At 35.3% G+C, this 25944-nt stretch overlaps 1 protein-coding gene across 1 annotated transcript in view; it reads left to right on the top strand.

Annotated features, from left to right (window-relative positions):
- Ddx60 (DExD/H-box helicase 60) overlaps positions 1 to 25944 on the top strand; it is a 95525-nt gene that overhangs the window by 31813 nt on the left and 37768 nt on the right. The window contains exons 12-25 of the mRNA XM_021726500.3: positions 584 to 699; positions 1984 to 2144; positions 5314 to 5566; positions 7885 to 8051; positions 8555 to 8713; positions 10399 to 10548; positions 12119 to 12238; positions 12970 to 13065; positions 16070 to 16185; positions 16971 to 17101; positions 17197 to 17306; positions 22293 to 22397; positions 22936 to 23064; positions 24117 to 24241. Of these exons, the coding sequence (XP_021582175.2) occupies positions 584 to 699; positions 1984 to 2144; positions 5314 to 5566; positions 7885 to 8051; positions 8555 to 8713; positions 10399 to 10548; positions 12119 to 12238; positions 12970 to 13065; positions 16070 to 16185; positions 16971 to 17101; positions 17197 to 17306; positions 22293 to 22397; positions 22936 to 23064; positions 24117 to 24241 (1938 nt within the window). The remainder of the gene's footprint in view (positions 1 to 583; positions 700 to 1983; positions 2145 to 5313; positions 5567 to 7884; positions 8052 to 8554; positions 8714 to 10398; positions 10549 to 12118; positions 12239 to 12969; positions 13066 to 16069; positions 16186 to 16970; positions 17102 to 17196; positions 17307 to 22292; positions 22398 to 22935; positions 23065 to 24116; positions 24242 to 25944) is intronic.

The following is a 25944-nucleotide window of genomic DNA, read 5'->3' as shown; positions in this document are numbered from 1 at the left end:
GGAGGATCCCAAATTCAAAGCAGCCTCAGCAATTTAGGGAGGCCCTACGCAACTTAGTGAAATCTCAAAATAAAACATAAAAGTGACGGGTTGTGGCTCAGTGGTTAAGTGCCCCTGGGTTCAATCCCCAGTTCATCTATTTATCTATCTATCTATCTATCTATCTATCTATCTATCTATCTATCTATCTATCTATCATCTCTACGTCTATATCTACCTATATCTATATAGATAGATAGATAGGTAGATAAATGGGGAGAGAGAGAAAGAGAGACAGAGAGAGAAGAGACCTTTGATCACTCCTATGTAAACATGTATGTGATCTTAATCTTAGAGTACACCACTCTAGCCCCATGTTTTATTTAATGAATATTTATGGATGGGGATGGGACTGTTAGAAACATGGAGTGGTTCTGGGTTCTTAAGCCTCTTATAAACTGCTGTTTGGATTCTACCACTCGTATCATATCACAGGAAGAAGAAAGAAACCTATGATTTTCAGAAATTATTACAAAATGAAATCTGTGCTGTTATATTTGGAGGCAAGCAATTAAAACACGTGTGTATTTCTGTTTGTTCACAGTGATGATCCCATCGTCACCTCCCTGGTGAAACAAAAGGAATTTGATGAACTTGTGCATTGGCACTCTCACAGACCTCTTAGTGACGATTATGACAGGACAAAGTGCCAATATGATGGTGAGCCCAGGGACTGGGATGAAATAAATTGAAATTGAAATTTATTTCACTCTGTGTTGTTTTATTTTATAGTGAAAAATTCTCACATTATCAGCCATGAGTTAAAATTAAAATAGTCTACAAGTAGTCAGATGTACATCAGGAAGGATGGTGATGGAAAAATTCTCATTTTGTGTCCTGATGGTTTGTAGGTGTCTTAGGAGAGGGTGCAAAAATATGGCATTTGTCTCCTCAAGACCTGGGCTCGGTTTTAAGAAAAGATAGTTTGTGATTTAAAAGGTATGTGTATTCCATGGGGTCAAATCTGGTGAGGCCTAGTCTTTCCAGCAACTTTCACTGTGGACTGCAGGTAACAAATACAAGCATTGCCACCTGCCTTTGTGCTCAGGGGTTCAAGCCACAAAAGGAAGCCACAGAACCACTGCCAGTAGATCAGCAGAGCTTGAATTAGGAATCTTGTCTCCTCAGTTCATTCCTTGTCTTCATCTCACCTTTATGTACCTCTATGCTTACCCCAACCTCCTTAGAATTGACAAAACTTACTTTCAGAAGACGTTAAGGGATTGCCCAGTAAGTATGCGCCAATGAAATACTCATCAGCCTGCTTATAGAAATAGCTACCAAGATTCCTGTAAGATAGGAGGAGAGGCTTTAGATGAACCATTCACATCTTTCAAAGTGGTTTGACTTGATGTACATAGATTCAGACATAGAGAAATTAACCAGCGTGGTTATTCCATTCAACTGAACATTAAAGTTTCTTTTTTTGGGTGAGAGGATATGGGAGTAATTCATACCCTGATTGTTGGTCCTTGCTGTGTCATTGGGTTTTTAGAATGAAGAGAGCTTTCTTTAGCTGCCAAGCTCTTGGTCTGTGTCTGTGGTCCAGAGTAAGGATTTTTTTTTTTCCATAGAGTGATACAAGAAGTCAGACTATCTTACATGGTTTTCTTTTTTGATTCTGCTTCTACCTTTCTTTTAACCTCATTCCCCAGGCATGTGAGAGATAATGTCCCAAATGTGTCATTTTTTGGTAGTATCCTAATATTTGTTTTTGGAAGTAGGCCATGAAAAATGCTCTGTCACCTCTGTAAGTAGGATGGGAAATGACTCTATGAAGAAGAGACAGCCTTAATTAAGATTCTCTTAGCAAAAGTAATCAGCTCAAACTACTGTCCCATATCAGAATGAAAATACATGTCTATGGGCTGGTGGGAAGAATTAGTAAGAATGCCACTACAAAAAAAAAATAGCAATGTTACATGTTCATCTTTCATTTTTCAGAAAAATCTAGAGATCCTCGTGTTCTTAAATCCTTGCAAATGTATCACCGTTTTCAACGATTTTATGGGAATTCATTAGAATCAGTCTCTTCAAAACTCATCATAAGTCAAGGTGTTAAGCCAAAGAAGGATTGCCATGAGCCCAAGAGCAAAAAGACACATGTAAGTTTTGACAAATTCTACGGATTTTTACTTAATACTTAAGTTGATGTTTGTTTATCCTTTGGTGGTTAATTTTTATGTGAGACTTTTTTTATTTGATTACTTAATGTCTTATTTACTTGCTAAGAAAGTCTAACTCGCATGTAAAATGTTATATACAATCCTCGGTACATAACAACATATATTTATGTGGAAAAGAATAAAAGACATCAAGTGACTAAAGGTTTGGATTTAGACATGTTGAAGTAACATTAAGAGTATAGTTGTTGATTAGTTAATGACATTGAATACCTTTTTTTTACATAAGTGGTAAAATAGGTAATAAATAACTGTCTGCTCATTTTTGCTTAATAGACTGTCTACACTCTTCCAAAGCAGTTAAATTATGAGTTAATATACTAATTTTTTTGGCTGGAAGATTAGAATTATTCATCTCCTCATTTTTGTGCATTATATTCCTTCAATCTTACTGTTTTCCTCCTTGGAATGTCTTTTTTCTACTGAGGACCGTACTGAGAATGGAGTAAATAAGGAAGATTCAAATTTATGTCTGGTTTAAAACTAATAGCTTATCATGTGAAAATTAACAATTAATATCTTTGATAATATCTAAGTACAGAAAATTTGGTTAAAACTGAATTTACTGATTTGATGATTTTAGGCAAAGATTTACTTTCTCCTTTTTTTTTTTTTTTTACTAAAATGAGCAACTCATTAGAATTTTGTCTATTTCTGTGAAGATTAGGTAAAGTGTTTATTTTACTAAAGATAGCCTCTAGAATTGAAGGTTTCAATATATTAGAGAGTGCCTGATAAACAAAACCAATCCTAGCAAAGACATTTGTCACCTGTGTGCTTTATTGAATGAAGCAAGCATGGTGAAGTTATCAGAAATGAAGCATATGAAGATCCCACTCAGCCCATCCAAAAAAGAAAAGAAAAATGAAAGAAAACAACAACAAAAATCTTTAGTCTCACTTTAAATTTTTTTTTTTAGTTGTAGATGGACACAATACCTTTATTTTATTTATCTTTTTATGTGCTGCTGAAAATTGAACCCAGGGCCTCACACATACCAGGCAAGCACTCTACCACTGAGCCACAACTCCAATCCCCAGTCTCACTTCTGAGTACTTACTTGGGAAAATTTTGGCAAGATCAAGAAACTTCCATATCTGTAGGCCTCTAATTTGCAAACTGGGAGTGACAACAGACATCAGTCCACAGTTTGAGGATTTATCTAAACAGTTCTTTTATATTCTATTCAAGATAATGCCCAAAATACCATGAACTATTCTAGAATGTTCTCAGTGCTTTTGTGAAGCCTCTCCTTGAACTGCTTCAAAAATGCAACCAGATATGGAGAATGTTTCAGCTTTTGCTCTAATAGTCAAAAAGAAGCCTCACCAAGCCCTCCTGTGATAGTTATTTCTTTTTCATGATAATGACCTCATTTTTATAGAAAAATTTATTGTCAGTGAGACCACTCAATTAAACTTTTACTTTTATTTAGGAGTATCATGAATCATCTTCTTCTTTTTTGAGAGATGTTATAAAACAGTAAATTTGCAAATATTCTCATCACACAGTATAAGAGATGAAGACTAAAAAAGATCTCATTCTTTCCCCCATTATTAAAAATTAAATAAATAATTTCAAAGAAATTAGAACACCTTTATAATTTTATAAATATACTCTCCTACCAATAATAATCTAGGTACTCAGATGAAATGAGATTTGTGCATGTCGAGGGACTACAGCTTGCTCTTATTTTTTTGAGACTGAACTATGTGGAATGGACTCATAATACAGAGCACTTATAAGGTGAAAGATTTGGAAAGCTCAGATATTGTTAATTTGAATTAAATAATTAGAGAGTGATGACAATTAAAATTGACTTCATTATAAGCAAATGTTTCTTTCTTTCTTTTTTTTTTTTTGTACCAAGAGTTGAACCCAGGGGCATTTAATCCACATCCCCAGAAACCCCCCCATTCCTCTTTTTTAAAAGAGTTTCACTAAGTTCCTTAGGGCCTTGCTAAATTGCTGAAGCTGGCTTTGAAATTGAGATCCTCCTGCCTCAACCTCCCGAGTCACTGGGATTACTGGTGTGCACTACCACTCTGGCAAACGTTTACATATTAATTCCATGGCTAACCAGAATAGTGGAAGGTTTGTTAGAATCCTTTGCTAATACAATACTCCAATTTGTCTTTGTAGATTAATAAATTAGATTGATAAAAGCAGGTAAAAATGAGTCTGTGTGGTGTTGAAGTCAATTGGAACCATTTATCTAGGCAGGGGAATTCGTTTGTCTCTATGTTGGTTCTTCTATTCACTCCTGTCCATCATCTTTTTCTTTATGGAATCATCAAACATTATGGACTAAATGCTTTGTGCTTGGCACCTGCAACATCTATGGCATAGTCCCATCAAGGATCTCAATCTAGTGAAGTATGACAGTAGAATTACATCTGCAGTACACACTGATGAGAGCTTTGATAGACGCCTGGTCAGAGGAAGGATGACATGACTTGGACATGAGAGAGTCAGGAAGATCTTGGTGATAGAAATGTCTTGAGCCAGTAGGGATAGGAAGGTGCTTTGGGAGAAACGGAAGAGGGTTGGCCATGCTAGAGACAGTATGATGTGCCACTGCACAGACACACAGAAGAACAGTGGTGTCATGCTATTTTGATTTCATTACATTTACTCTTTTATGTATAATCTATACCAACTAGAAAATTAGAAGTTACCTACAGAGAGCCTTTATACTTACTAACTTGATTTGTCATAGTTTTTCATTGGCAGAGGCTTAATTTTAAGAGCATTAAAGAAGATTCTTTAAATTGGACCATTACATATACAAAGATCAACAAAAAATAGGTTGAAGGCTTAACATTTGAACTGACCCTATAAAACAGCTAGAATAAGACAGTAGGAAAAAAGCTTTAAAGAATCTTCTTTAACGCTCATTCAAGAAGGGAAGATGGTCAAAATCATCAATACACACTTACAAATATCGGCCCACTCATAAAGTGTCATCTTGGAATAGAATCAAATGTATGAAATATGATATGTCAAGAACTATGTAATGTTTTGAACAACTAATAATAATAAAAAAATCCTAAATGGTGAAAAAAAATATTGTTTCTTTTTTCTTGGGCAGGAAACCAAGGCTGAAATAATTACTAGAGAGAATAGGAAGAGGTTATTTGAAAAGGAAGAACAAAAAGAAGAGCAAAAATGGAATGCTCTGTCATGTTCTATTGAAAAAAAATTGAAAGAGAATTTAGTCTCTGGAATAAAGAACCTGGAAGATTTTCTGAAATCATGTAAAAGTAACTCAGTGAAAGTTCAAGTTGAAATGTTAGGGTTAACTGCCTGTTTGAAAGCATGGAAGGAACATTGCCAAGATGAAGGTATGTGATTTTGTTTTTCTTATTTGGGGGAGTTGGGAGAACTAACACAAATGTAATGATGACAGTTGTCATTTATTAGATGGAAATTTGTGTTATAGGACTCAACGTACATGGGAGACTGACTCAGGAAGATCACAACTTCAAGATTAGCCTCAGCAACTTAGTGAGACCCTGTCTCAAAAAAAAAAAAAAGACTGGGGATGTTGCTCAGTAGTTAAGCACCTCTGGGTTCAATTCCCAGTACCAAAAAAAAAAAAAAAAAAAGAGACTTACATACGTTATCTGATTTTATGTAGGTACTATGATCGCTATTTTATTAATGAGCAATGACATTGTAGAGAGGGTTTCAGTAGTAAATACCCAGGAGATTTATAAGCATTATATGCCAAGTAGTGCTAAGGGAAATGACAACGAGGCACCCAGGGAGAATCTGTCATTTGCTTTTGGGTTCCAAAACAAATACTTTCTTCCTGGATAAATAAAAATTCTTGTTGGTCTACCATGCTTGGTTCTCCCAAAGTTTCTGTGGATTCCATGTGCTCTACTAAAATTGCAAGTAGTAGAAAAGAAAAGAGGCAGAAAGAAGAAGACAAGGTGAAATAGAACTGAGTAGAGATGTGCAAATCAATAGTAGTGAAATAATCATGTTTCATAATACCTCTGACATGACAGTTCTTTTGAGTAAACCTAATGGATCTGTCAGGTTGAGCATTTCCATACTCATGTGAGTCCCAGGTTCTCCTGGCTCCAGACTTTCATTCTACTGTCTTCAATCTGCTTTAGCAAAGCCAGCCTCTCACTGGGTATTTTATCCCAGCCAAGGGCAAAGGCTTAGCTTAGCCTGTTTTCTTTTCAACTAAGGTATTGAATCAGGATTTGCAGTTGTCTGCTACTGAGAGATCAGAATTCACAGTGGCTTAAAGAAAATCCTACTTTATTTCACTCATTTAAATGAGGTGCACACATAGGCAATCCTGGGCTGCTTTGTGACATTAGGTTCTTTCATCTTTGTATTCCCTTATCCCTGTTGCCATTCTTCTAGTTATCTTGTTTCCCTAGATGACAGCATTCTAGAAAATACTAGGAGAAAAGGAAGAAGGCAGAACCTTCTCTCTGCAGCTCTGTGTCTCTCTTTACAGAAGCTTTCCTAGCTATCAATTTCTGCTTAGAAGTCCTTAATCAGGACCTAGTCACAAGACTACACCCAACCACAATGGTTCTGGTAATGTAGACTTTTACCCGGGTACATTGAACTTCCCAATAATACAGAGAATTAAATAAGGAATGTTGAATAGAGAATTTTAAAGAAGCATTTGCTACAAAAAATGTCCTCGTCCTTATTTTTCATCTACTGAAACTCCACTTATTCCCTGAATCCATTTCATGAAATGTCTTTCCATAAAACCTCCGTCAGTAGTCAGGTTCCCATAATACCTACAGGGTCAACCAGGGAACACACATTGTCTTTCTAAGTGAACTGGAATTTCCTGAAGAGTCAGAACTCCCTACTAAATTTCCTGGGTAGTCTCCTATAGCACTCAGTAGGTGTTTGGTGATATTTATTAAATAGATAAAAATGAAAAGAAAGATGGAGTCCAAAGAGCCCTGATATGGTAAGAATAAAAAGATTAGCAGAAGGGAAGAATAAAAGGGATACATGGGGCTATGAGAAATGGAGAGGGATTATCAAAGTTTGGTCTGGCAGTTGAATTGAAGGGCTCCAATATTTATACCAAATACTTATGGTCAACACTTGTGCTCAATAATGTTTCTAAGTTTTTACCAAATATTTAAAGTTGTACCAATATATTTTTTTGAACATAGTAGAAGAAACATGAAAATAATGAGGAAAATATTTACTGTTCTCATTAAATTTCTACAAAGTTCACATTTAATGATCTTTTTTCAATCATGAACTATATGATTTTTCTTTTTCTTTTTTTATCCCTAATACAGATATTCTCAATAATACATAGAGATGAAACGTGAATAATTAAACTTTAATTTTATTTTATTTAGGCCTTTGTACTCCCAAATCTCCATTAATGCCAAGTAAGATAACAAATTTGAATAAGATAGGTTAGAATAATTACTCTTGGATAATGAAACTTTATTAATTTGATGCCTTTAATAAAAATTTGATTTTTTAAATTCTTTTTTAAAATATTTTTTTAGTTGTAGATGGACACACTATCTTTGTTTTATTTATTTATTTTGATGTGGTGCTGAGGATGGAACCCAGTGCCTCATGCGTGAGGGGCAAGGGCTCTGTCACTGAACTACAATCCCAGTCTCTGATTTCTTCATTCTTTACCAAGGTAAAACCACAAAAGATATGGAGATACCCATTCAAATGATGAAAAGGATCCACTCCTTGATGGAAAAGTACTCAGAGAATTTACAAGAAGATGATCGGCAACTCATAGCCAGATGCCTTAGGTACTTAGGATTCGAGGAGTTGGCATGTTCTTTACATCCAACCAAGGTAATGTTTTTAGAGCAACTTTGTTTTAATAGAATAATTATGAGTTATAATATGGTAATACAGTCATCTCTTTTAGATTTTTTTATTGAAAATATTATCATTATTAGTAATATACATGCCCAATCTTGAAGTATAGTCTAAAATTACAAATCTTGAACAAATGCTTACCAGGACATAAAAATTAAAAGCCAGATAATTTTGAAGATCTTTTAAACTAATCTTAATTCTATCAAAACATCTCAAAACTATAGTGTGATTGTTCAATTGTTTTTAACTATTTATCAGATTCATAGCCACAAATACCATGATGGATATTTGGAAGTCTTGATGTCTACTAGTTAATTCACAATGAAGAGAATGATTTAAGTGGTAACATGTCCATGAAATTTAAAATGGGGTTAAATGCTTTTCATATGGAAGGAACTCAATAATAAATATTTTAATCATTTAAATAATGTTGTAATTTAAAATCATTTTCAAAATAATGTTTTAAAATAATATAGGATGTGATGGATGACATAAAGAAGAAGAAAAAGAATAAATATTCAATTGGCATTGGGCCAGCCCGGTTTCAACTGCAATACATGGGCCATTATTTGATAAGAGAAGAAAGGAAAGATCCAGACCCAAGGGTCCAGGATTTTATTCCTGACACATGGCAGGTAATGATGTGAATGCAAAAAATATTCTTGCATTTTCTTATTATATGTGAACTTTGGAGTTGCTCATTATTGTTTTATGTATTATATTTGGTATAGGCTTTTAAATATTGAATATTGAATCATGCCATTAAAAATACTTAGTTATGTAAAATGACAAATATACACTGTTCTTTTATTATTTAAAGAAAGAAAAGTTTTCATTTAATATATAGACAATTTCCTTGAAGGTATTTGACAAATTCACATACATCAATTTGAAATTTAAGATGCTCGTATCATCCCTCTGAATCCTATGACACAGCCTCCAGATTGGCCCTGTATCAACAGGATTTCATCTGTAAACATATAAAGGCACACAGAGAAATTTGGGTAGATTAAACAATAAAGACAATTGTTTAGTTACGTACACACTGCATCTGCCACCATAGTAGTTATTCTTCTATAAGTGTACATAAAGCAAAATTTGATGGCTATAACATTTGGAAGAAAATCATCTGCTTTTGCATACAGTGAGCCATATAAAATTTCTGATAAAGTAAGCATGTTTCTCTATAAAAATGCAATTTCAGGGGTTAAATCTAATAGACTGTCCCACTCAGAATCAGACTGTATTAGTGAGCTTTTCATTAATATAGTGAGATACCTGAGAGGGCCTGAATTTATAAAGAGGTTTATTTAGGTCACAGTTTTGGAGCTTCAAAGCCCAAGGTGGCATCGTGTCTCAGTAGGAGCAAATGTGTGAGAAAGCATCACATCTCAAAAACAAAAAGCAGAGAAAGCTAGTGGGGCCAGGCTCAAGGCTTTGTAATAAACCTCTTTTGAGAACTACTAAGAACCTCCTTCTGAAGGCATGCCCCCCGTGACCCTCAGGACCTCTTACTAAGACCCTACTCTTAGAGGTCCTAACCCCTCCTACTTCCAGGTTGCTTCATGGACACTAAAACCGTATCCAAACCAAAGTTTGGACTTTACCTTTCTTCTGATGAGTGCGGTGGGTTACCTTAAAAAAAATTCATGCTGCCTTTGCAGGAGTAGGAGAACCAGCTCCTTATTTCAGTTCAGGACATGAGACAGTCAGATGTTCTCTTAATTCCATACGCATTGTCATTCGGATGCCCACTTCACTCTGGGATGTGGCCCAGATTGAAGAGGTGAGCATGTTGGGATTTCCAGTGTTCTTCCATCTTCTGCTCTTCAGGTAGGTTTACATTTCTTTTGAAGTCTACCTGCCTTCCGAGTAGACGCCTGGCATTCTTCAATATAGAAAGTAGAAGATAAGCTGTAAAGTGAAGAGTCTTTGATGTTTCTCCTCCTCATCCATTTTTCATTTCCGTCATTACAAAATGCATATTGGCTGCTCCAGGGGCCTTTATTTCTCAAAGCTAGTCTGCACTTCCTAAATGAAAACTAAGCGATAAAAATCTTCCCACTAAGATATTTCATTCAGACTCACTTTTCCAGTTTTCACACATCAAGCTTACCTTTCAGATGCTCAAGAGCATAAAAAAAATCATACCCTCTGAGAAAATGGCAGGAGCCCTTGAGATTTTCCTTTTTTCCTTGTGTCGGCAACTCTTAGTCCTTCCATCAGAGGTTCAGAAAATCATATTGGAAATGTATTAATACGTCTGTTTTGGTACATGTTGTTCATGTAATTGGAACAAATTGTGCTCTGAACCCTACAGCGAGAGCTCCTGGACGTGGTGGATAAACATGAGTCAGCGGTGATTGTTGCCCCAACATCCTCGGGCAAAACCTATGTGTCCTACTACTGCATGGAGAAAGTGCTGAAAGAGAGCGACGAAGGGGTGGTCGTGTATGTCGCACCAACAAAGGTAGCGCTCGGGAGAATGGAATATTTTCTTTCCTTCCTGAGCCTCTTTAAAAATATTGCACACAGGGCTGGGGATGTGGCTCAAGCGGTAGCGCGCTCGCCTGGCATGCGTGCGGCCCGGGTTCGATCCTCAGCACCACATATCAACAAAGATGTTGTGTCCGCCGAGAACTAAAAAATAAATATTAAAAAAAAATTCTCTCTCTCTCTCTCTCCTCTCTCTCACTCTATCTTTAAAAAAAAAATATTGCACACAGTCACCTGGTAGATCTAGTTCACTTTATTTTATTTTGCTTGTATGCTTATGAAAGCAGTAATTGATTTTATTAAAAAAATCTATGAAATAAAAGTTAAGATGATTAGATAAGTTCAAGATACTACATACTGCCAAACAAGTCTTCTAAAATTTAAGTTCATTTTTATTCCCACTAGTAGTATATGATATTGTACCTTCTCTTACTTGTTCCAGCCTTCCTATTGTCATTTAGTAAGTGCTTGCCATACTGATAGGTGAAACCTATCATCTCATACTTAAATTATCATTTCTGTGATTTATGACTTGGCCACTTTTATGAATGATTTAGGGGGCAATGGCATTTCTTTATTAATAAACTACTTGTGGATAAGTTTACCCACTTTTTCTTGTTAATGAAAAGTATTATCTTTTCATTAATGAAAATTTTAAATATTTAGTGAAATATTTAATATTTAATGAAAAAATTATATTTTTTTCTGACAAATGATAATTATGATTATTTTAATGACAATATTAAATATTTGTATAGGTTTTTATGTGTTCAAATATATGAGAATACATGAAGTGTTACTTCTAATATCTTTATGGTTATGTTATAAAATTTACATTTTAATCTGTATGGATTTTAAAAATTTGTCATTAAGTGTGATATAGATGCCAACAGGTTTGTAGATTCCACTGGCCTAGATACGTACTTGATCTTGAGGAGGGTTTTCTACTCATTCTTGTATACATTCAAACTTTAGACATCTGGGGGATTTCCCAAACATGAGGGACAAGGTACCTTGGCTAGTCCTCACTCGACTTTCTTCAATGGTAAACTTATGGTTTTTAAGTCTTGGTCATCCAACTATATTATGCTGTTCATTTATGTTTTCTGATGTGTGGACAGCATTTCTTTCCTCCTCCTTCTCCTCCTCTTCCTCCTTCTTCTTCTTCGTTGTAGATTTGACACAATGCTTTTATTTTATTTGTATACTGTGCTAAGAATCAAACCCAGTGCCTTGCACATTGCTAGACAAGTGCTCTGCCACTGAGCTACACCCACAGCCTGGCATTTCTTATTTTTATTTCAGGAGAAGACTTTTCTGTTCTACTTTAGATTGAAATTTATTAGTGAAGTGCATATGCCTAGTCCAGTATCTCAAAGAAAGTACTTGAGCACATGCTACTTAGAAAGTTGGGTAAACAAAGGAGTTATTAAGCTTTCTGCAGTCATGGCTGGACATACTTTTGGATATCTCCTATTGTCCCCTGAGATTTCACCTGTCTCCACTTTATCATGTGACTATGGATTTGTTTCCTTGTCAATCAGGCTCTTGTTAATCAAGTGGCAGCGACGGTTCAGAATCGCTATACCAAAAATCTGCCGGGTGGTTTAGTTCTATGTGGAGTTTTTACACGGGACTATCGTCATGATGCCCTGAACTGTCAGGTAGGGTTTGTTAATTAATAAACTTGATATAAAATTATATGATAGTACTTAAGTATCTCTGATGAAAAACCTAATGCCTTTACAAGGTCTTCTGAAAATAATTTCCTTGAATTTATGAAAGACAAAAATGGCTTTAGAGAAAATGTGATTTTGTTACATTTCAAAGAGTGAGAAAGAACTCACCTTTCTCTAAGGTAATTACATTTTCATTTCAGAATTCATTTGTAGTTCATTATATCATCTTGCTTTATAAACAAATTCAAAATCATCCAGAGAATTCTCAAGTTATGAAAAATCAATTTCAATCATAATTACTTTCTCTTGATAAATACTTACTAAGTATGTTCAACATAATTTCTTAAATGTTGCATTATGGATAGGGTACCTTGTTGATTCTTAGCTAATATCATTCTGCCCAAACTAGGTCAGGGTTAGGTTTTAAAGAATCAAGCCTATGACAATGAATAATTCTTCTTTCTAATCTCTTTTTATAAAAAAGAATTTAAACTTCACATCTTATATTTTAACTATTTTGGACTACAAAAACTGAAGTTTCATATGGTTCCAATGAATATCACAATATAATGAAAACAGTTCTCAGAAGGAATATTATATCCTCCTTATCAGTGTGCACATTCAGAACTCATAAGCCTATCTTATACAGTGTTATAACTATCCTGGCACATAATAAGTGCTCAAAATGTTAGTTCACATTATATTATTATTTTTAGGTGCTTGTTACAGTGCCTGCCTGCTTCGAAATTCTTCTGCTATCTCCTCATCGCCAAAACTGGGTAAAAAGGATCCGATATGTTATATTTGATGAGGTAGGTGAGATATTATTTCTCTGGGTTAATATCTCTCATACTTCATTGTATCTTCCCGTTGGCTGAAGTTCATATTAAGAAGGTACTTCCTTCTGAACCATTTCCCTAGTAGATCACAATCAGTTTTCTGGCTCCCCTTTTCTCAATTGGGCATATTGGTTCATTCGCCCCATGCAGTTCTGTGTGCAAGAGGAAACTTTCATTGGAGACTTTTGTTTTAGGAGAAACAAAAGTCTCCATTGAAACATCCAGGAATAAGTTTCCCTGGAGAAAGATTTCAAAGTTCAATTTTTGATCTCTAAAGCAATAAAATTGGTTCTCTGCCAATGATGTCAATGACCCAAATGACTTTATCTGTCATGGCGCCAATGGAAAACCAATGCCACACTCAAAATTCAAGAAGGATAAATTTCAAAGTAGTGTGTGATGAAATCTATAAGGGTTAATGTAGTGATTCAGAGGTAGTAATGTGTCCCTGGGCCAAAGAGGACAAGGTAGGGAAGCATTAAACTAAAAAAAAAAAAAAAAAAAAAAAAAAAAGGAGATTCTGATTATGTTGGCCACATCTCAGGAGTAGTTACCGCCATTGAGGAACACACCTGGCTCAAGGAAACCTTGGACTAAGGCAACCAATGGAGTGAAGACCTCAGCCTCTTTCTCCCCTCTTCATCTGATCACCTTCCAAGGCTCTCTGTTGGCCAAATCTAATGGAACCAGAGAACATAGGGGTCCTCATGAACATATAGGTACCTCATAGAGTTAGAGAGAGAGCAGGATAAAAAACAGTGCAGATTTATAAGTCACATGGAAAATGTTTAGCAAAGTTCCAGAGCAGCGTCATTAAGGATATTTAAAGAGACTAGAATATTACAAAATGATCTATCCTTTTGCTCCAAGGTTATTTTTGATTTATAGTGGGGGAAAAGATAACAAGTTTATATGGAATTTCCATTTTCCTTATCATAAACTTGGAATTACCAAACAGATTGTGCTTTTGATCTGTGTGATCCCGATTTGCTGTATTTATTTTTGGTTAATCAGTATGTATTCTATTCTGAGGGCTTTGAGTATTCATGTTTAAAAAAATCCAAAAACTTTGTCTATGCCATTGAGAGCCTTAGATGATAGTCTTTTCTTGAAACTTTGAAGTGATACGACATTGGGTATCTCTGTTTCCCCAATTTTATATAATAGTAAAGCTGAAAGGCTTTGAAACCTAATATCTTTTCTGGTAGTCAGAGAAAAGTGCTAACTAACCAGTGCAAATATATTAGTATTTTATAAAGCAGTGTGTCATCTGACCAGAATAAAAAAAAATGGGCAGTGCAAAATATGTATGTGTGTATATATCCATACCTATGTTTACATCTATATATTTCAAATACCTAGCTCTCATAGTAAATCCTTTTCAGTTGATTGCCAGATACATAATTTTAATTTGCTTCATTAAGATCACATTTGAGAATCTTTCTTGAATCTCGTTTAATTTGTCAGGGTCAAAAGATATCCATTCATTTATTCAGCAAATTGTTATGGAGTGCCTCTTTAGTGCTCCATCTGTGTCCATGCTAGGAATACCCAGGTCTAAGGTTACAGTTTAAATGAGAAAGAGAGATTAAACATGTAAGCACACAAGTGACTGAAAACCCACATTGGTACCTACTCTGAAGAGAGGAGTAGCTAACACCTGAAAATTGGAGCAGAAATCTGGGAGCATCTCCTTGTCATGATCCAATGTCTTTTTTTTTTGACTCTTTCAGCTATCATAAATAACCCTGAACATCTCACTGAGTAGGAACTGGGCTCTGTCTGGACAGAATGCTTACCTATTTTGAATGTTTCAATTTCATAATTTATGGGATCTAAAGGCAGGTTATATTAGGAGCATGGCTCAACAATGGGGGTCAGAAAAGTCATTTTTAAGGAGAGAAGTGGGGCTGAACTCTGTAGGTTGAAGAAGAGAAAATAAGTCATAGTACCCATGGTAGAGAGTGGCTTGAGATGAATCTAGAGAGGCAGCAGTAGCCAAATAATGCCAGGCTTTATATATTGTTTTACTGAGCTTTTTTCGCTGCTGTAACCAAAAGACCTGACAAAAACAATACAGAGGAGGAAAGGTTTTCAGAGGTCTCAGTCCATAGACAGTTGGCTCCATTCTTTGGGTTCAAGGCTGAACATCATGGCGGAGAAGTGTGGTGGAGAAAAACAGCACAAAACAATACCAGGAAGGAGAGAGAGGGAGAGAGAGAGGGAGGGGGAGAGAGAGAGAATAAAAGAGAGAGAGAGAGAAACATGCATGTGCTCATGCTCTGCTTCACAAGGACAAAATATATACTCCAAAGGCACACCCCCAGAGACCCACCTCCTCCAGCCACACCCTACCTGCCTATAGTAACCATTCAGTTAATGCTCATCAGGAGATTAATTCACTGATTAGGTTAAGGCTCTCATAATCCAATCATTTCACCTCTAACCCTTCTTGCACTATGTCACACATGAGCTTTTGTGGGATACCTCATATTTAAACCCTAACATGCATCCTATTAAAAAATTTTTAATTAGTTCCACATTCAATGGAAAAAACTATGGAAGACATTTAAAGGGACATGGCTTAATGTAATTTGTCCTTGAAATGTATGATTTTGGCTGTGAAGTAGGGCGCAAGAAGGGAAGGTAAGACTGTGGTTAGGAGAATATGGTGGTTGTGCAATTAAAATGTAACTGCAGCTTGTTTGGCAGTACACATAGAAAGGCATAGGTTGGAAAGATAGTTTTGAAAGAAAATTAAAGAGGAATTATTGGTGGGTGGTTATGGGGATTGAGGAAAGTTTAGGTGACAAGATTTTCTATTACGTGGATTTTCCAATACTTCTTTAAACTTGGCATATTGATTAAAGGCAATGGAAAGTATGTATGATGATTTTAAGGTTTCATGTTTTATTTTCATTTGCTATTTTTTATAATGAACTTTTCAGTTGAGAATTTTTTTTTTTTACTTTAATAGGTCCATTGTCTTGGTGGAGAAATTGGAGCAGAAATCTGGGAGCATCTCCTTGTCATGATCCGATGTCCTTTTTTGGCTCTTTCGGCTACCATAAGTAACCCCGAACATCTCACTGAGTAGGAACTGGGTTCTGTCAGGACAGAAGTTTTACCTATTTTGAATCTTTGAATTTCATACTTTATGGGATCTAAAAAGTTTCATGACTTTGTTATCAACTAATAGTTTATCTCTGGATCTTGAAGATGATGTCTGTATAGCACTCCTGACAGGTGTTAGTCACCCTGCACAAAGAAATATGAAGGACTCCCCCAGCCAGATCGGCAAATGAGTAGGGAATTCCCCTTCATACCTCAAAAAATCTTAAGAAGAAATGATAGATATATCTTCCTATTTTGTCCTTCACCAGGAAACAAACAAACAAACAAACAAAAAGGCATACTAACAGCCATTAGCCCTGAGATCTATTTTCCTAATTTGTAGAATTGTTTAGAAAGATTGCTTTACTAGTTGGAATAAAAGATAATTTTGTCACTGGGGTTTTTTGCCAACTAATAACAATTATAATAAGGTATTCTATACCTCCTATTGTGGGTACTACTCTTAAGTATTTTGCATCTGCTAATTTATTTTAAAAACAAGCAAGCACTATGATTTACTATTATTTTCATTATTATCATTATCAGGTAATAATGTAAATAATGTATTTTAAATGAGGCACAGAATGACTAAGTGATCAATTGAGAGTCACAAAGAGAAGTAGTGAGACTAGGATTCCATCTAACAGAGTCTGGCTCCTGAGTCAATTTCCTTAATGGCCCAGGAAATTTGTTTTACTTAAATTTTTTAATTTGGGAAAATGTTCCCATTTTCTACCAAAATAATATGTAGATTTAATTTTTAGGTGGTTACAATCAGTAAAAAATTACTGGAAAGAAGAAGATGGTGTAATGACAAGAGGAATTGCTTCTAAGAAAAATGCCACTGTTCCCAAAGACCACTGGCAAGCCAAACAGTCATATAAAGTTAGACTTGGTATGTTTGATATATTCACATACATTTTGTCTTTCACTTTAAATTATTCCAGACATTGTGTTTTCATTATAAAAAATTCTTGCTCTTAATTCTAGTGCTCTATGGAGAGAGATACAATGATTTAGAGAAGTACTTATGTTCAGTAAAAAATGATGACATTTGTTTTGATCACTTTCACCCATGTGCCGCATTAACAACATATCATGTAAGTAATACTTCAGCCATATTTGCTTTGAGTAATATAAATTCTTTGCATATATTATAATTGAAGAGCTGCCTATTTTAAACTTAATCAGTACATGTGAGAATCTGATCATTATGAATTAGGTTAATTGAGACAAAGACAGTTCTCACGAACATTGCAGTATGATTTGATAGTAAACCAATAAGGCGGAGCCTTAAAAGGATTTCAGCTAGGGTGTTGGGGTATGAGTCAGGAGTGATTTTTTAAACTTTATTTTTGCTTATTTCTCATCCCATTCTCATAAATGGTCCACTTAAACTCCTATTTGCCTATCTGAGTGATAATTAGTCAGTAGTGTGTCTGCCTTCCACAACATGAAAAGTTAAACATATCCTACATATTAAGCTTCCTTATGCATATCCTGGTCTTTCCAATACATTAATTGTTTTCCTTTGGAGAGGGATGAATGCACAGTTCTGTAGCTTCACAATCCAGGTCTTCTATGACGTCACCTCAGTATCTTTTTCACTCATCTATTAGGTGTACGTTACTCAGAAGCCCTCATGCTGTACATTGTTACTAGAATATTTCACCCCAGATGCCAAATGCCAGTGATCTAGATATCATTCTTTCATGGCTCTTCTAATATGACACATTCTCAGAATCCTTCAGTGACTCCCTTAGCTAGGTCATCTTCTCTCCACAGCCTCTTGTTGGTGTTTCTTATGTGACACCAACCAGCTTGCTGCTAAAGTAGATTACACTCATTTCTTCCTTATCTTTGTGGGATAAAGACACATTTTATGTTCCTATGGTTCCTAACAAACTGCTATGTGTGTTAAAAGTACTTACTCAATGTGTGTTAAATAAGGATAGCCAACCAAAATTGAGCATTTGCTTCATGTTCTCATTTCTAAAATGGATAATTCTGCCTATGCCATTGATTTGTATTGAGAGTTAAATTAGAAATATTATATGTAACAGGCCTATCAAAATGCCTGGCACATGACTGTGCTTCAGCTGTTAACACGATCAATTAATTATGAGCTTATAATTGTTAATTTTAAAGATCCATTTAGCAATTCTATGGCTAAAAGCTAGGAGTTCAGTTGAGTTGTTTTCTAGTACACAATAACTAATGAACAGGCAAAAATTGAGTTTTACATATTTCACCTCTTTTAGCCATCATGATTGTATGATAGATGTCCTGTTACTATTTTCATTTGACAAATGAGGAAGGTCAGGCACAGAGAACTCAACCAACTTACTAGACATTGAATTGCTAAGTGGGGCCAAGATGCAATCTCAGACAGATGGATTTCACCACGCTTCTTTGGAGGATATATTGAACAAAATCCTGAATGAATGAGATTCACTTAATAACCTTCATGCTATGTTACCATGGCTTCCAAAAGTAACTAAATTCATGGGAATGATGGTAAATTTCGAATAGGATTTTATGAGGGGAGCTTCTTTTTATTTTTGACAATGTTCTGGCTAAAATAAAAATAACATTCCTGTGACTTAATTCACACCCCAAACCTAGAACATAGACAAAAATCCTAGACTTAATGATACAATAATTCCCTCCCTCTCTCCCTCCTTCCATCCATCCTTCCCTTCCTTCTTTCTTGCCTTTTATCCTCCTCTTCTCTTTCTCCCTTTCTTCTTCCCTCGCAGTCTTTCTGAAGTACAGAGATTCTCTGACATTTTCATCATTACCTGGTATTTTAAAACAGTATAGTACTCTAAAAATACTTGTTTTTTTATAAAATTGTACAAGGCTATCTCTTTTTTAAAAAATATGTTTTTAGTTGTAGGTGAACATACAGTGAGTGTCTTCATTTATTTTTATGTGGTGCTGAGGATCGAACCCAGTGCCTCACTTAGGTGAGCCAGTGCTTTACCACTGAGTTACAGCCCCAGCACTCACGGCGGGTTATCTTAAGCAGCAATGAGTGTTGTGGTTCAGAGTACATGCTGAAATGGTCATTCTGGTCCAAGTGCCTTTCCTCTATTCTCAGCAGCTATTAATGGAGTAACTGGAAAGCGAGGGAACTGCAGCAGTGTGCTCTGACCCCATATGACTTTTGCAAAAGGCATGCTGTTGTACAAGTCTTCCTAAGACTCCTTGACTTTTGCCGGAGGAAGGCAGGGTAATAGATACAAAGGCTTTGGCATTATTAGATATGTTTTGACAACTGTGTGCATAACATGGGTTTATGTAGGACATTTCCTAAAGTAGCAATGATGAAAAAATTAATAGACTCCCAAAGGGTAAATAGTTTCTAACCTTGTGTTAAATACTTCAAATTAATATGAAAGAACTGAGAAGTAAGAAGAAAACACAATAAATGGGACAGGACAAGTGAGCTGGCCTTAATCCAGCTGCGGCAAGGGATCACCCTTAGCCCATATATGACTTGCTTCTGGCTAAGCACAGCCTTGTCTGGCTTTTGCCACCAATTGTCATGCCACACAGGGACAGCTGTTGACTTTTGGAGAGCCAGCAGCCCAGAAAGCCCTTGAAAGAACTACTATCTCTCCCTGCTCAGTGTGGATCAATGCTTACCAGTACCTGTGACCTTTTGGGCAATGTGGATACAAAAATAGTATATGGTAGAACACCACTGGGCTTCTAAGTAAAAGATGGTACAAATGTGCGACCATTTATTTCCCTTCATTGTCTACTGAAACTGCCTCAAGTTTCCCAGTTCATTAGTTATTGGGTAGTGGAAAACAACTAAGCTGAATTCCCAGCTTTTAGCCACAGAATTGCTAAATGGATTTTTTAAATTAATAATTTTAAGTCGATAATTAAGGGATCATATTAACAGCTGAAGTCATGTGTCAGGCATTCTGATAGGCCTGTTCCATGTAATATCTAATTAATTCTCACAACAAACCAACAGCATAGGCAGAATTATGCCGCAGTCTGGCTGGGCACAAATCATGAGCCACTGAAGCAGGAACAAACTTTATTTCTGAACTCCACCGGCACACTCCACACACGCTCCCTGGGAACTCTCCCGAACACCACCCAAGCCACTCCTCCAGGAACCACCAGCCAGAAATTCCTCCTCCGGCACTTTCCCAACCAATGGGAACTCTCCAGGAATCCCCTCCAGAACTCCAGAGTAGCTCGAGAACTCCAAAGTATCGGGCTGAGGCGAACAGTAAAGGTGTAATATACAATTGAATCAATCCAGCATCATCTTAACAGCTCGCCTCTCAACCAATACTGTTGGCAAAATGCCAGGGCCATTCCGACTCGGCTGTGGCTCTCAGCAGAATTATTCATTTTAGAAATGAGAAAAGTCAGGCCTCTATAGAAGAATGGGACTTACGTCTTAATTAGTTAGGCAGTATAAGTAACCACTTTCAAGTAATAGTTGATAAAAGAACAAAATGGCAGCATTCCAAAATACTATGTTCATTTAGAATTTTGGTATAAAATGTAGTCTTTACCATTGAGTCAGCTTTAAATGCTCAGATTGAGTGATGCTAAATGGTTATTCTGTGCAGTTTTTTCATCCTATGGTTTTAGAAGTTTAAAGAACATGTGAGCAGATTTTATTTGTTTGCTCTTACCGGTCTGTAAGTGGTGGAAGTATAAGTATTTTCATTCTTATATTAAAGGAAAGCAACTAGCATTTAGAGGATGAGTTAGAATCAGACCATCTTCTGAATTTTCCATTCTACCAAATATCATCTCCATTTTTTTTTCAGTTATATTGTATTTGTAGTGGCTCCCTTAGCCCAGAACTTCCAAAACTGGATTTTAAAACAGGTTTTTACTAAAACAAGTGAATTATTGTTGATTTTTTTTGGAGAAATCTTCATAGTCTAATTGCTTTTTTGAGGTTTAACATTTTTTCCCAATGAGAAATCTAAGGAATCCTATTGAATAGGACACATAAAATTCCTCTTCTCCTTCTTTTTTATTCTTTTTTCTTTCTTGGCAGAAGTTTGAGGGATACTATCTTGGGTCATTCAATAGGCTCCTATAACAAAAATACCAGAGATTAGGTGGCTTAGAAAATAAATATTTATTTTTTACATTTATTCAGGTTGGTAAGACGAAGATCAAGGTGCTGGCAGATTTGGTGTGTGGCAAGGGCCCACTGTCTGATTCTTATATGGCTGCCTTCTTGCTATATCTTCACATGGCATAATGGACAAGGAGCCCTCTGGGGTTTCTTATATAACAAAATTAATTCTATTTGTGAGAGTTCCACCCTCGTAACTGAATTAACTCCCAAAGATATTACCTCCAAAAGCCTCCATTAGGGCTTAGGTTTAACATTTCAAGGATCAAGATTTCATATGAAATTAATCTATAATAGTAACATTGAAAACAGTAGAGCATATCACAATACAATTTTTTGAGGACAGATATTTTTTATTTTCACTTAAAATATTTGTGGAAAATCAGAATGGTGGGCACATCCAAGTAGACTTAAAGCACACCCATCAGTGGTCTATGGAAGAAATGTTTTGGAGTGTCTTGAAGGTGGTCTGAGAGCTTTTATCTTGAAGCTGACCTAGTTTCTGTCTTGGAACTTAGGCAGAGATTTCCCCTTCTTAGCCTTGCTCAGTACACTTAAAAAAGAATATTCATATTCTTAGTTAAATTAATTTCAATTGCAATTGCAGGGTAGAGTTTGTGTAGTCTTGTTTAAACAGAGTCCACAAATCTTTTGGCTTCCCATCACTCTGATCTGAACTATAAAAGCAGTCTACAAAAAATAAATAAATAAATAAATAAATGAATCAGCCTATTTGCAAAGTTTTAGAAAATAAATAAAAGCTTTTTGGTAAACTCTTTTTTTTTCTATTTTAGTAATTCAGGGTCACTGATGGAAAGTATTTTATTAGCACTTAATACCTATCACTCAACAATTGAACATTTTAGTTTAGTGTCTCTCAATGTCTTGTAGCAAAGAGTAAGTCAGAAGATAAAATAGAAAAAGAATATTAAAAAGTTCAATTTTGTTTTAAACATAGATTGAAAGATGTGGATTTCCTTCTGATCTAACCTTTTCACCTCGAGAAAGCCTACAACTTTATGACACCATGCTTGAAACCTGGAACAACTGGCCCGATGCCCAGGTAAATAGTATTCATTGAAGTAATGTCATTAAAGAGGATGGTAATACTGCGGTTTAGAATGATAAGCTCTCACCCTTTGTCACTTGTATTTGACCTTTTAAAATTATTAGTGGACCCTTTCCAAAATAAAATGGCTCCTTCTCATACATTCCTCTTCCTAACACTTTATGTTTTAATAGTTTTTAATCAGCGTTTTATTTTACATCTTGCAAATGTTTCTTCTTTCAGCTTCTGGGATATGACAATGTTTGGTCCCCTCCTATACCTTGGATTTCTGGTCTGCTGTTGTCTTTCACAACACTTGCCTCCTTGTGTCCCAATTGCTGTTTCCTTCTTTGATTTTGTTGTTCTGAACCCTTTCCTTTGAAGAGCTTTTGCATTCTCTTTGTTTTATGTTTTAGAAGCTACAGGGAGATAAAAAGAACTTCACCTCTCCTACCCGCAAAAGCTTGGGTTTGCTGTCAATGAGACAGAAGTTGAAAACATCTTTAGATTTTCTGGCATAATTTTATGTAATGTTGTGGTATCTGTTTTTCAGAAACTGTGTCCAGAGAATTTCATTCATTTTAAGAATAAATTAGTCATTAAAAAGTCGGACGCTAGAAAATACGAAGAGAGCTTAAAGGCAGAATTAACAAGTTGGGTTAAAAATGGCAATGAAGAAAAGGTAATTTTCATACGTTTTTGGAAAGCACTCAATAGTCTTTATCATTTTCTTGAGTTATAGTGCTCGGTTAATATTGTTTGTGTTTTTTTTAATTTTCAATATTCATTTTAGAATTTTATGTTGAACAGGAAATCTAGTGATTCAGAGATGGAATAAAATGAGAGAAAGGAATTTGGTGTTAGCCTGATTCTCAGTGACCCCTAAAACATGACCCAGAGGCTGTTGATTCCTCTTGGGTGTTTTTACCGACAGGAAGAGGAAGAAGAGTCAGTATCCATAGTGCTTGTGGTGTTGATGCCTCCACAGCAGACACCTGACTCACAGGAGCTGAGAGATTTTATTCTTCTTTCCTTTTTAATCTTGGATATTCTTTTTTATGATTTTTATTTCAAATTAGAGGAATAAATGCTGTGTTAAGAACTCAACCTGGAATCATATTTTATACATATTTATTTTAAACAAGTTGATGGTTTTTATATTGGTCATATGTTTTCACAAATGGAGGTTCTGGTTGTTTTAGGAGTGACATATATGGAAATTGCTCATGTGATATTTTTTTCTCACTCTAATTTGATTTTCTTCCAGGAAGAAGCAGAATACAATTAACTCACACTTTCTTTTGGTTGTTTCATTCCAAAAGAGTTTTAGAAATGTGTTAGAGAGTGATTTTCCAATATGGCGGGCAGGGGGGAGGAACTGGCTTCCCATAACCTTCTACCGTAGTGGAACAAGCATTAATTACTGAGCCATCCTCCTCTTTCTGACAGATTGAGCTGCCTTAGAAGTTACACATTGTGTGTGTGTGTGTGTGTGTGTGTGTGTGTGTGTGTGTGTGTATGTGTGTATGTTTCTAACAAATTTTTGTTTTCTGGTCTAATGGCTGCATATTTCTTTGGAGGTTCTTGGCATAGTTTCATAACATAGCCTCTTATGACTATTTTAAGGAACCATGGAGAAGGATAAGATGACGATGGAAATATTTTTGCCAGAAATAGTGACTTTATTCTTTACTATGCAGAACTGAACACAAGTGTGTTTTATTCCTTCCACAGGCCAAAGAGGTACTGAGAAAACTGAGTCCTCACCCAAGCTCTTATTCAGGAAATATGCTAGAACTATTTCCACTTCTTGTTGAGAAGCTAAAGACAATGGGGAAGTTGCCTGCGTTGTTCTTTTTGTAAGTTATTTAATTTGTTCTTTATTTAAATTTATATTAGACTCATCCCTTTAAGGGAGAGTTATACAAACTTCAATGCTGTGATATAGTATTTATTATTATTTTTGGTGCCCATTTTTTATTCAAATGCATGTCGTTTAAAAATACACCTTTCTAAGTTCAATTCTTATAGAATATTTTAGTTGTGCTATTACAAATTGTCTTCTTTATTTGCTTTGATATTTTTTCTTTTTTTTGTAAGCTTTTTATTACTTTATTATTATTGTTGTTGTTATTTTTAGATCTTGTTAACTTTCAATACATACCTAGATCTTTTGTAAAACAAATTGAATGTACATGCACACTACTGTCTCACATAAAATATCTTACAATATGCTAGATTATTTATTGGTAGGGTGTTTTAGTATTTTTAATTCATAATAATGAACACTATCACCTAGAGGCATTGATATCTTGCTAAATTTTGTATGTTATCATATAACATAACTTAAACATAGGAGTTCAATTAGTCCAGCATCAATGTATAATTTATGTAGTGGATCATATTCTGTATCTTGGATAAACCTTGATAATACAGTTTGGGATCAGCATAGAATACTTGATTCACTCTAGATACTTTCTAACTATACTGAGGCCATGAAATCTTTATATAAACAAAGACATGTAATCTTGTTCAGATACTGAAGTTTAGTGTAATTTGTTCACATATAAATAGTAATGAATCATTATTGGTAGTGCACATTCATGATAATGATGATAGGTGAATGTAAGGCTGTATTTGGAAATTTTAAGGGTTACAATAAAAATCACTACTTTTATCTTCACTATTGGGACAAGGAAAATCAATTTCTGCACCATGAAGAATTCATACAGCTTACTTTTCTCACTTTCAAGCATCACCATGGATGTCAGCGAGACAAAAATCATTCTGTGTCTCTGGAATATTTATAAATGCCTGTCTACAAAATAGAAAAAAATAAGTGTTTGTTTTCATAAACTTATAATGCAGGGGAGGCAACATTTTACCTCTGTCCCTGTAGGTTTTTTTCTTGCTGGGTTTGTGAATGAAATGGACATAAGAAATTTCAATGGGAGAAAATCCTATAAATTAATTTAAATTTTATGTGGCATGGGATCTTTCATAAGGAAACAAAGATCCAAAGACACAGAGCAGAACACTTGATGCTGAAATGGACAAAGAGTAAGAACTTGTGAAAATGTGACCTGAGCAAAAGAGATTGGGTCTGGGTGATTAATTGGGTGGAAGATTGACTAGCAAGATAAGGGTTAGTTCAACCAATTTTATATGAGATTTTCATTGGCTTCAACTTCTCATCCTTGATGATAAGAAGGTTTTTTTTTTTTCTGGTATGAGGAGAATGTCTTTCTTATGGGCATTTGGTCTCCTACTTTTATGAACACGTTCTTCCACCTGCTATTTTTCAAGTGCCTTTAACTCAAATTAGTTAATATGCTAGAATAGTACAGTTTGGGGTGACATGCTCTGAACATCTGGATGTACACAAAGTACTCAAAAAAAAGAAAATATTTCACAAAACATCAAAGGCTTAATTCTGCTCAAGGAGTTAAAATCTTGGTAACTTTCTATGGAATCTTGGGTTCTCTACAAATTAAATTGTGAAAATCCTTGGTCTTATGTAGTGATTTAGTCATAAGTAGTCCTAACTTCTCAGAGACCTAAG

The sequence above is a fragment of the Ictidomys tridecemlineatus genome, chromosome 14 (assembly GCF_052094955.1).
Source record: "Ictidomys tridecemlineatus isolate mIctTri1 chromosome 14, mIctTri1.hap1, whole genome shotgun sequence".
Taxonomy (NCBI): Eukaryota; Metazoa; Chordata; class Mammalia; order Rodentia; family Sciuridae; genus Ictidomys; species Ictidomys tridecemlineatus.
This window is presented reverse-complemented; position numbering and strand designations above follow the sequence as displayed.